Source organism: Cynoglossus semilaevis, chromosome 9 (assembly GCF_000523025.1).
Source record: "Cynoglossus semilaevis isolate Cse_v1.0 chromosome 9, Cse_v1.0, whole genome shotgun sequence".
Taxonomy (NCBI): Eukaryota; Metazoa; Chordata; class Actinopteri; order Pleuronectiformes; family Cynoglossidae; genus Cynoglossus; species Cynoglossus semilaevis.
The window spans coordinates 15,239,229-15,251,554 of NC_024315.1; the positions used below are offsets into that span (position 1 = coordinate 15,239,229).

Genomic DNA, 12,326 nt, shown 5'->3' on the forward strand with positions numbered 1-12,326 from the left:
AACTCTCGTGAGATCAGCGGTTAGGCGTGCAAATGACGCAGATTGGGGTCAGGAGAGGGAGGGGAGCAGCAGTGTAGGAAAGAGGAGGAAGCAGCAGCGAGGATGGCGGAGTCACACCTCTGAAGGTAAAACAGTTATATTATTACATGAACAGATGATTTATTGTCACCACTTTCCTCTCCATCTGATCACCCTTAGCGTGGCAACGCACCCCTTCGCAGATAACACACTCCATAGTCGCTTGATACAGCTCGTGATGAAAAACGCTTAAGTGTCAAATTGCGGTGGTTAGTACTAACGCACTCTTTTGTTCAGCTTCAGAATGGCCGCTGTTTTTCCTTACTGATTTATTTTTATTTGTCAAATATACATTGAGGGGACAACGCTGAGGTTAAAGTCTACTCCCAGTTATTCTCCTTTTTGTGGACTCTCTGTCGGGATCCACAGACTGTCGCTGCTGTCGGTGCTCCTTGGGTGTCTGCTGCTCGCTCAGCTGGCTGCGGCGTAGCTTTCCCCTTCCAACGTCCAACGGATCGGGTCCGACAGCCGCTGTGATCGGGCCTACATGAGTACATTTAACTGTGCGCGATAGGATTCAAACCGCTTGTTGTGAGTAAATGTGTCAGGTGGACACACCCTCTTCAATACAACTGTAGCCATTTGTTACCCGCATTCTTCGTTTGACCAGTCGCTTAAAAATCCACTTTGCTAATATGTTCACTTGCCTGCTAGCTGACGTTAGCACGTTAGCACTATGAGCTTCCCTGACGTTTGCTTTGCTGCTTCTATTTCCTGCCTTGTCAGTCGTTCGCGGATTAGCCACTCTGATTTTCTCTCTACTCGGCATTTCGTTGCTAAATATCTGCATCGTATATATTTAATATTTTCCCGTTTCGAAGCTTTTTTGGCTATTTGTAGATATTTTCAGCCCACACGAGTTAGCCAGCGACCATTAGTTAGCACACTTGGTTGACGGGTTAATAGTCAACGCTCAACATGTAGCTCTAGGGCTTTACGCCTGAAGGATTGCGACTAATGTCCCCACTGCCTGTTTAGATTATTTTCATTTATCATTGTAGGGTAACTGGACCTTATGTCAAGGTGTCAGTAATCTTTTCGTAAAGAGTGCCGTTAGCTAGCATCGCCACGGCGCTAGTTGCATCCTACAGAGCGCTCCCTTCTTTGCTATTTATTTACTTATTGTATATACCCTTATATATGTCAGTTTAGTATTGATTACACCAACAGTGTTTGTTGTAAAAGAGCACAAGAGCTGGATTTTTGCTACTTTTGAGTTTCTATCTGTAGTTTATTTTTATTGGTGGCCTTTTCACTTTGGCACATCACGTTACATTACATCACAGAGGTAAAGCTCTAGGGCTTACATTTTTCTTTGGTAAAAATGCAACTGTGTATCAGATCATTTCATGAAGACGTTAAATGAATAATGATGTGTGTTAGATATTATCATGGCTTAATGTAAGTAAATTTAATGAATAACCTCACTTCAATTGTAAGTCTGGATACAAAATAAACTTTTTAAAAGTTATCCTAGCGACGGCACAATAGGATGTTTAAAAGCAACCTCCTAAACACAGTTGCACTTTTTTTTGTACAATTGTTTTTTAACTTTTTTTGTAAATGTTTAATGTCCCACAAACCACTGCTTTTAGATAGTTAGCCGTCTTAATATGTTAAGTTTTCTGTGAAACCACAATTGCAATTTTGTGAAAAGTGCAGTTAATTTTAATGTTTGTGTTCATACTCAGGGGATTGAGCATGTGCATGTGTTTGTTTCAACTGCAAAATGTGTTATATCTGGTAAATGTCAAGATGAATTTAATTAGGAACCTGAAGTCTTCTGCTTTTGTGTGGCTGCTTATCGTATATACTTCTGGTATACAGACACACATTTACTGTATGTACTGTTTGCATTCAGTTCATTTTTTGAACAAGGTACACAAATAAGGCACTGGGAGAACATCCATAAAAGGCAGTTGTCTGCACTGTTGGGTTTAGAGTTTAGACTGTCCTAGCAATCATACTGGCCTGGCTTTTCTCAGTTTATATTAATATTTATTCAGGGATGTCTAGTGCAGCCTAGTGTTATAGGGTAGGAACTTATATATTTAAAGCATATACTTTTAGGTTTTTTTAATGTCGTGTAAGAGGTAAAACACTTCTTTTAACCTAAAGGTCATATGACTCGTTGTTGTTGGGACTTTGCTATGTTGCTATGCTTTTGAAGGCCACTTCTAAAGATTACTCCCAGCAGTTCTAACCTTTTCACTTAGCTCTGATCCTGAGCCAGACCCGCCTCTTTTTTTTTTTTTTTTGCTGCAGCTTAGCTTTTGCTAGTGTTAAGGAGCATTACACAGATGCAATGGAATAACAGAAACAGAGACTAAACAGACGCCTGGAGACTTTTGCCTCTGTTTGCCATATTAAAATCAAAGCGTTTGATTTCCATTGGGGCTTTTTTGAAACATGTTTTTGTTGTTTGTTGCATTAAAGGTAAAGGATAAGTAGTAGAATACGTGTTTAGGTGGGGTTGTTACAGTAATGTCAATAGCCTCTGTGCTGCTTGTTTAGTTGGAGCAAGCTACAGTCAAGATATGCTTTGCACCTTGAACATAATTGTGTGGACTGGCATACTCTGTACTTCCTAATTTAGCGTAGTGATAACCTACCCAACCTGTTGAAAGTCTGTTTTTCTTTCTCCTTATTAAAAGAAGAATATGTTTAAGGCTCCTATTTTAGGACTTTATGCCATGATATGTCTTACAAATCAGCTCATTGTTGTTCTTAGTTGGAGGTGTTTAGTTTGTAGCTTATTTTACACCATAGCCTGCAACATTTTTCAGCACAATTTTTATAGCTCAGCATGCCTTTAGACTTGTCTGTTTTACAAAACCTCCCCTGCAAAATGTTCCATACAGGGAATATGCCAATGTTCCAAAAGTTGTTACATTATCATGAAGTTACATGAACTGTTTTATATTTGTGAGATAGCATAGATGTGTCTTGGGTAGTTTTGGAATACTTATTGCAACTAAAATTTTAAGTTTAACAGAGGAGCAGAATTTAGAAGTAAAATTTGAATTGTCCTGAAATGATTTCAATTATAATTGTTAAAATCTAATTTCTGTTCATTCTCCCAACAGCAAACCTTCAAGGGACTAAAATACTCTATGTAGAAAGGAAGAACTTTTTTCTGAAGAACTGGGGATTGTGTGGAGTAAACAGTTGCATGGCCCATGGATTCCACAGTCCAGTTACCTTAAAGGTTTTTTCTTCAGTGGCATTTTAAGTTCAAAATTACAAAAGGACTTTGGATCACATTGTGTTTAATGGATAATGTTTAATGTATGATTGTGCTCAGGGATGTTTTCTTTAAAAGCATCCTTGGCTGTATGTGGTGCTTTTTACTCCAAATAAGTAAAATAATAAAAGAGACTCCCATGAGCTACTCTGTAGGAGACCCGATAGCATCGACATGAGTAGTACTTTAGGAAAAGATAAAGATTCAAAAGAAAAGGACCCCAAAGGTGGTCCGGCAGGAAAAGAAAGGGAAAAGGAGCCAAAGGCACTGGCAAGCTTGGTCAAGGATGGCGGCAAAGAATCAAAGACCAAAGGGAAAGATGCCAAAGAAGGAAAGAAGGACACCAGCAGTTCAACACCAGGTGTTGCCTTCTCTGTGGATAACACGATAAAGCGACCGAACCCAGCACCTGGTACACGCAAGAAGTCCAGTAATGCTGAGGTGATCAAAGAACTCAACAAATGTCGGGAGGAGAACTCGATGAGACTGGATCTGTCCAAAAGGTCTATTCACATGCTTCCCACCTCCATTAAGGAGTTGACACAGCTTGCTGAACTCTACTTATACAGCAACAAGCTGCAGAGTCTGCCTGCTGAGATGGGTTGCCTATCAGGCCTGATAACATTAGCCCTCAGTGAGAACTCCCTGACAAGTTTACCTGATTCCCTGGACTCCCTTAAGATGCTTAAAATGCTCGACCTTCGGCACAACAAGCTCAGAGAGATACCGGCTGTTGTCTACCGGCTGACGTCTCTTACCACACTGTATCTGCGCTTCAACCGTATCACAACAGTGGAGAAGGACATCCGAAACTTATCCAAGCTGAGTATGCTCAGCATCCGTGAGAACAAGATTAAACAGCTTCCTGCAGAGATAGGTAAGTGGAACCGGTGTAAACGCAAGACATTGTGTTGCCTGCCTATTGGCTGATACATTTTATTTAATCATTTTGTAACTAGTAAGCGTAGTGTAGCCAGTATTTTGATTGTGTTCACATTTTACTTTAGGAGAGCTTTGCAGCCTTATCACTCTGGATGTTGCCCATAACCAGTTGGAACATCTACCGAAGGAAATTGGCAATTGCACACAGATAACCAACCTCGACTTACAGCACAATGAGCTCTTGGACCTCCCCGAGACTATAGGTAAAACGTACTGGTTTTGTCAATGCAAAAATGGATCAGAAGGAGCATATTTGACAAACTTTTGTGTATAATTTCAGGAAATCTGGCCAGCATAAATCGCTTGGGTCTGAGATATAACAGATTATCTGCCATACCCAGATCATTAGCCAAATGTCGAGTACTGGAGGAGCTTAACCTTGAAAACAACAATATTTCAGTGTTGCCAGAGGTAAGTAGAATTTGAACGTTAAATCTTATTATAAGTGCATATTGTATCCAAAATATAAATGTAATTCACTTTGAAATCTGATGCCTACTTTGCATTTGCAGTTAACACACACTTTTTTTTTTGGTGTCCAAGTGCAAACTGAGCCCGATTAGTCTGTGGTGATGCAGGGTTTCTTGTACTGACCTTATGACCGCTCTGCATATGTACATTACCAGGGCCTTCTGTCAAGTTTGGTCAAGCTGACCAGTCTAACATTGGCCAGAAACTGCTTCCAGTCATACCCAGTGGGCGGGCCATCCCAGTTCTCCACCATCTACTCCCTCAACATGGAGCACAACCGCATCAACAAGATTCCTTTTGGTATCTTCTCCAGAGCCAAAGTGCTTAGCAAGCTTAACATGAAGGTACGTTCACTGGCCTCTATTTATCAACTGTTGCGCTTTATGTCTCACATTTTTGTCTGCATGGTTTTTGTTTTCAACACGAACCCGTGGTTTTATCACGTAAATTTGTAAATATTCAACACAAATGGCAAAAAGGATGGTATTTTTTATTAAAGTGAATAAAAGCTCTGGATGTCATACACCTTGAGAGACTTCCTATTTTTATTAAGACCAATCATTATTTTTATTACATTGTTACCAAGAGTGACTAGGACACTGATTAGCCAATGATTGCTTTGTGAGCTTCAACACTTAATGCTTCCTTGGAGAGTGTTCTGTGATCTGTGAGTGTTCTCTCCATTTGTCATGTCAATCATTTCATAATGCCATAATCAATATCAGTTCACTATATGGGATATGAATATGAACTTTAATATCAAATGTGTGCACTCAATTTTACAGGTCAAGGGGTGTATTGTGACTTATTTTACCAAAATGGCACCTGTTTTCTTCACCAGGACAACCAGTTAACATCCCTTCCACTGGACTTTGGCACATGGACGAGCATGGTCGAGCTTAACTTGGCCACCAATCAGCTGACAAAAATCCCAGAGGATGTCTGTGGTTTGGTCTCTCTGGAGGTAAGACCCCAACCTTTTTGAACTCAAAATAATGTATCTTCTCAGTAAGCAGTGCATTATGTTGGGGTAAAGTTACATGTCAGTTTTGTGTTTGCCATGCAAATGTCTCCACAGGTCTTAATATTGTCCAATAATCTTCTCAAGAAGTTACCACACAGTATTGGTAATCTGAGGAAGCTGCGAGAGCTTGACTTGGAGGAGAACAAGTTGGAATCTCTGCCTAATGAAATTGCCTATCTTAAAGATCTACAGGTATGTGTTTGCATTTTTTTTTATTTTGATGCAATGCTTCCTTGTTGAATTTTATTTTATATTATTATTATTATATATTATATTGACCTAGCACAGGCAAGCCAATCCAAAAGAAAAGATAACCTCATGTAAACCTGAATGTAGAGATTCATATGATGCTGGATAAAGGCAGAGGTTCTAGCCACAGTGAAGTATGATACAGACAGTCTTCTGTGAGAATTCTGGACATTGAGATTTTGCCTTGTGTGTTTGTGTATCTTGAACATGGAATCTCCTGAAGGGTTAACACGTTACACCTTTGGAAAAAAGGACTGTACTGTGACATTGACTGAAGGAACCATCATGGCCAAAAAGACCAAAATAAACAATGATGATTCTGAAGAAGAATCACTTTTGGCTTGTCCCTTTTTATCAGGGGTCACCATAGCCCACGTGATTTGGCAGAGGATTTACACTTGGGATTTCTAAGCTTGGGACTGGAGACTTGGTGGTATGAAACCAAAAACTTTCTGTTGTCATGAGACCCACCACTGCTCCACTGTAATCCCTGAATAGTAATGACTCAATCAAGACAAATTTCCGAACAAACCTTTAAATAATCTTAACTGAACTGAGCCTAACTAAATACCAGGGTCGTTGAGAGAAGACTGTCAATCTGGAGGAACTTGATGGACTTTCACTGCAACATGTAGACGGGAGCAAAATAAGACTGAGAAGGTTTTAAAGGAAACATTCTAGGAGGTACCTTAAAATGACAAGTTAACTGATTACAAGTTTAGGTTGGGAATAAAACTGTATATATAAAGAGCATGAGCTAAGAGACTGGTCTTTTTAGGATTGTTGTTCATCACTCACTGGCACTTAAAAAAGCTCCCTGAGACTGCATCGTGCAAAGAAGAAGAAACTGTATTCTGTTTTCCCAAACAATTAAAAAAATAATATAACACAACAAATGAAACTCTTCCTTCTATTTTGACTGTGATCCAGTTATGTGTTGACGATGTTGACAAGTCATTTTTAAATATCTCATTCTCTTATCTTTGCTTTAGAAACTGGTTTTGACAAATAATCAGCTGACAACGTTACCCAGAGGCATTGGCCACCTCAACAACCTGACTCATCTGGGTTTGGGTGAAAACCTGCTGCAACACCTTCCTGAGGAGATTGGTAAATACTCATCTCATGCACATGAGAGAAGGAAGAGAGAGAGTAACGAGTTATCCACTGTGAATAGTACTCACAGTAGCCTGGCTGATACCGATGTTCATGCGATGCATTGGTGCATCCCTAATAATAACCATTTGTTCTTTCAAATAAAGGTAAACACAAAGTTGTCAGTTATATAATTTAGAACTCAATTTAAATTGACCAGAATCTTCCAGAGTGCAGCTTAAAATGCTGTGGTGCTGCAACAATTTGCTGCAATAGTTTCTGTTTTCCATATACCTCCTGCTACCATTCTGAGGGTTGTATTATTTTTTGTGCACAATTAATACACTGTAACATGTTAAGGGGAGCTTCACTTGACTGCTACATAAGATTCAGAGAGAAAAAAATGTTTTCAAAATGTTTCTAAAATGCAATACACACATAACGTGGTTTTCATTATGTTCAATAAACATCAGTTCCAAAAATTTAGATTTTTAGATTTAAAATTTTAGATTTTTTTTTAATGTGCATAACTTCACAACAGGGGTGTCAAACTCATGTTGGTCCAGGGCCCACATACAGCCTGATTAGATGTCAAGTGGGCTGGACTAGTACAATCATAACATGATTACCTATAAATAACAATCAGTCCATGTTTCCCCTTTTGTTTTCATGCAAATAAGTACAAATATGTTGGAAAAAAATAATAGTTAATGGAATATTTGACAAAACAACATTAACATGCAGTGTAACCCTGTTGTGTTGAATCTGTATGTTTGACATCCATGCTTTATGGTGATAGCAAATATATTAGTTGTGTTTACACAACAAAACATGACAAGTTTGAATGGTCCATCTGCCCTCAGGTACACTGGAAAACCTGGAGGAGCTGTACCTCAATGACAACCCAAACCTGCATAGCTTACCATTCGAGCTGGCCCTTTGCAGCAAGCTGTCCATCATGAGCATCGAAAACTGTCCCCTCAGCCACCTGCCCCCGCAGATTGTCGCGGGGGGGCCCTCCTTCATTATACAGTTCCTCAAGATGCAGGGACCATATCGTGCCATGGTTTGAGTGGAAGGAAGCTCAATATCAGTCCAACTTGAATCCAAGCACCTCCGAAACCCTGCACGTGTGCTGCGTGGCCTCCTCATGTAAAGTACAGAGACTTGCCACAGGGTAAGGAAAGGAGAGGGGGAGAAAAAGAGGAAAAAACATTTTGTCTAACAACCTTTAGCAGGAATTCGGCAAATGGGGAGGTGGGACTTCTGTGTAGATCCAGGAATTCTCACATATGTTTTGGGACCCACACAACACCATGTTCATCTCATTCCAATTCAGGAAAAATATTTTCATCCACTTGCCATAATTTTACTTTTATATATATATATATATATATATATATATATATATATATATATATATATATATATATATATATATATATATATATATATATATATATATATATATATATATATATATACTATGAGCTAAGTGGCAAGTTCTAACCATTCACAAACATGCTCCTGTGGCCAATGTATTTAAAGTCATTGCAAGCATCTGTAATGTGAGCAAGGATACAATTGTATGCAAAAACAAAAGTCTTTTGAACTTCACATTTTACTGCTGCTGCCATAATGTTAACTGTCATCTTGATACTTTTTCTTTTTAGTGTTCTTTTTTTTTATCATCTTCCTTGAGATAACTTATGTTAATTGCTTCTTGAACAAAGTTCTAATGATGGTTTGTCATCATTTTTATTGTTTTTTTAATACTTTTTATGATTTTTTTAATCGTGCCTCTGTTTAGAGTGGACCAGTGGTTCATTTCTAGGCACAAATGTCAACAAAAATACAAAGATATAAATTATTTCTTTTTTTATTATTACTGCTGTTTTTACTTTTTTTGTGTGTTTTTTTTTTTTTTTTTTTGTATTCATCTGTCAATAGTATTGATATCATTTGTACAATAGGGGAATTGGAGTTTTTTTTTTTGTTTGTTTGTTTTTTAAGTATCAGCAGCGGTTATTCAGCATTAAGTTAGTAATTTGAGAAATGCCAAACATACAGGTTTTAGGGAGGAAGGATGAGGAGGTTGGACTTGAGCAGGTGGTGCCGTGACATCAGTGTGTAAGGCTGAGGTTGAAGTCAGACATGCGTAGGTGATGGGATACATGCTAGGAGATGCTTTTATATATGTGTACAAATCCTGGTTTTCGCCTCGAGTGCAATTTTTTATTTAGTTATGTTTACCTGTTTTTTATTATCTTCAGTGTTTTTGCTGCACAGCTGTAATGTGGTTGATCATTGACCAACATATCAAACATTTTTTTAAAGTTCTGATCTTTGTCTTTGCAGAAAGTTGTGGTGAAAGTATAAGAGCTTCAAACATGGTTTCATAATAAAATATGGGCAGGTAAATTCTTCTTGACACTTCATTTTTGTTTAGTTTGGTTTACAATCGAACAGGGTCTCCCAAAAATCCATTGATGGTCACATTATATATATATTATATATATCGATTTATTTTTTATTTTTTTTGGTCCCACACTGACCAAGTAATGCTGCTGCCCTCACGCACTTTTCCATCTATATCTAGGGAAAAAAACCCTCCTACAGTTTTTTTTTTTATTGTGCTATTTCTGTCAAGTGTTTCTTTTATTAGTTTACTGGTGTATTCTGATTTTGGTTTTTTTTTGTACTGTATAAACACAGGTGTGGATCTGGTGGTTATCATTACAAGTGAGAAATGCCAATTATCATTTAGATCAGCTTTGTTTTTCTTAAATCAACTCACATTCTTTTTTTTTCTTGCATGAAAAAAATGTTTCTTTGCCAAGTATTATTTTCTTTTAAGTAACTGTAAAATCCCAACTAAAGGTAATCAGCCTTTTTTCCCCCCATTCCTAAAAATGTGTTGCGTCTCCATCCTATATTCAGCCCTGGTTCTGGTATATACACACATATATATATATATATATATATATACACATATACACACATACACAAGTATTTTTTCTTCTTTGCAGCAGCTCAGCATTGTCGTGTGTGGACTGTGGTCTGGCTGAAGAGATGAGCTCTGCAGCTCACTTCAGCAGAGGTCAGGTTTAAGGAAAAAAAATGTAACGCTGCTTCTGATTTACCAGCAGAACCTGTTGCTTCTCCACCTGGACTCTAACATACTGCTGGGCACAGCACGAGGAGGGACTCCACCTTCCAACACTGTTGCAGGCTCTTGAAATACCCTGACACAGGACAGACCCACTGAGCTTTTCAGCTTGGCCCAATTGTTGTCTCAAAGATGATGGTCCAGTCCCATCGATGAGATGGAACAACAAGGTGCACATTTGAGCTTAACGCAGTTACAGTTACAGTACAAGACTGACGTTTAAAAAAACGAACAAACAACAAAATTGTGTAAAAAGGGCTTTCTGTGTTCAGGCTTGATGACACGCTGAAGGCACTGCAGTCCTGTATTTTATAGAAGAGCTTTGAAAGTTTGTCTTTTGTCTCCTTTGTTTACGTGGAGCTGTAAACAGTTGTGTGAAATGCCGTCGAAGAGGGTGAGATGTGCATTAGGTGTGCAGCAGGAGAGCTGTGACCAGTTTTTTCACTTGGTCTCTGTTTTTACTTTTTAATGTGCCATTCTGCAAGGTTAAGAATCCCCCCTGGAGGAGGAGGATGAAGATGATGATAATAGAAAGGCAGAAAATGAACCTGACAAGTTGAGTGTGGTGAAATGACGGGAGGGTGGATGTTGAAGTTGCCTCGAGGCAGGTGGAGATCACAGACTGTCCCACTTAGTTGAAGGTGTCACCTGTGATTGGATGAGAGTGTTGATATATTGTGTACTGGTGAATCAGAGAATAATTGGTGTTTATTTTTCTATTGTCTGTAGTTTATGGTCATGGAGAGCGTTGCAGAATCCATCACCATTTCTGCATCTTGAGCTTTTTATTTCCTCTTCTCTGGGTCATGTGACTTGTGTTTTACCCCTTGTTCATTTGTACAGGAACCAGACGTGTTTATTTGACCGAGTCGTCTGGGTCAGATTCAGGCATCTCTGCCTTTTTTTCCTTTACCTTAATTTTGTGGCTGGTGTATCTGCAAATGCTCCCTTTTTACATATTGCAAAGGTTATGAAAGCGTTGTCTGGCAATGCTTCACCTACTTAATCAACATAAACAAGCAGCCTTAATGGTCTTTTCTATGTGTTTGTTTGGCTTCTCCTTGTGTCTCTGGCCATTAACTGTACTTCATGACAAGCAGCTGGTTGTTACGATGTAAATTTGGGTCTGATTTCTTCCTGTCTTACTTTTATTTTTACTCTGTACAGTAATTGGATGTTGCGGTAGAATCAATATTACGGAAATCTGTAATGTGACAAGGGTTTTACAACAAGTGGTGCAATGGAAGATTATGCCATTATGCTCCCAAGTGGATGTGCGTGGACCTGCGTCTCACTTGTCTTTGGCATTAAAGGAAAATTCCACTGAAACTGACTTGCATTTTTCTTATTCTGCAGATTTAAATGAACGTGAGCAACTTTTTATGTCCTCGTCGTGCGTCATAATCTCAAGGTCAGTGATCAACATGTTCAGTTGATAATACGAATTTAAGCATAACTGTGGTTTTTAAAATATTTTTTTTATAACAAAAAGTTCTTCTGACATAATATTTAGTTTGCCTTAAAGCAGGGCTGTCCAAACCTTTTTCAAAGTGGGCCAGATTTGATCAAGTGAACATTTTTTTAATTCCATTCTGCTCTGCATTTTTTGAACCTTAAAAATAAAATCAGATGTATAAGCACCGCTTGTGATGCGGTTTATGATGGGCTGTGGGCTGTATACAATTTGATCATGGGCCACAATTGGCACCTATGCCACACTTTGGACATACCTGTCTTTAAGCGACAGTTCTGGTCCAAAATGTCTTACCTAAGGTCTGTCTTTATATCTGACTTGACCGTCCTTTGTGAAGTCATAACCTTGATGACAGATTGAGTGATTTAGTAAAGACAGATAATTATTTTTTTGTTTTGTTTTTCCTGGCTTTGCACCTATACTCAGTATAACTTCTTAAATAAGGAAGAGCCACACATGACAAGATCACTAAGATTTAAATCACATATTCTTCTAGCTGCTCTGTTCAGCTAGAGGATCCTCTGTCTCCACTTTTTTTTTTTTTGGTCTTCAACTGCTTTGATCTGATTTTCATGTCTCT

The 12,326-nt window shown here is 38.6% G+C and overlaps 1 protein-coding gene across 2 annotated transcripts; it reads left to right on the forward strand.

Moving 5' to 3' along the window:
• Positions 1-8,433, forward strand: shoc2 (SHOC2 leucine rich repeat scaffold protein). 2 transcript variants are annotated; one of them, XM_008317435.3, is made up of 9 exons: positions 1-125; positions 3,165-4,199; positions 4,330-4,467; positions 4,545-4,675; positions 4,891-5,079; positions 5,577-5,699; positions 5,814-5,951; positions 7,001-7,118; positions 7,967-8,433. In XM_008317435.3, exons 2-9 carry the CDS (start codon positions 3,497-3,499, stop codon positions 8,173-8,175), a joined length of 1,749 nt encoding a protein of 582 aa, XP_008315657.1. In that variant the 5' UTR covers positions 1-125; positions 3,165-3,496; the 3' UTR covers positions 8,176-8,433. The 2 variants fall into 2 exon arrangements, with proteins under 2 accessions (XP_008315657.1, XP_008315658.1); XM_008317436.3 differs by lacking the exon at positions 1-125 and adding an exon at positions 155-609.
• Positions 8,434-12,326: the final 3,893 nt, after the last annotated feature.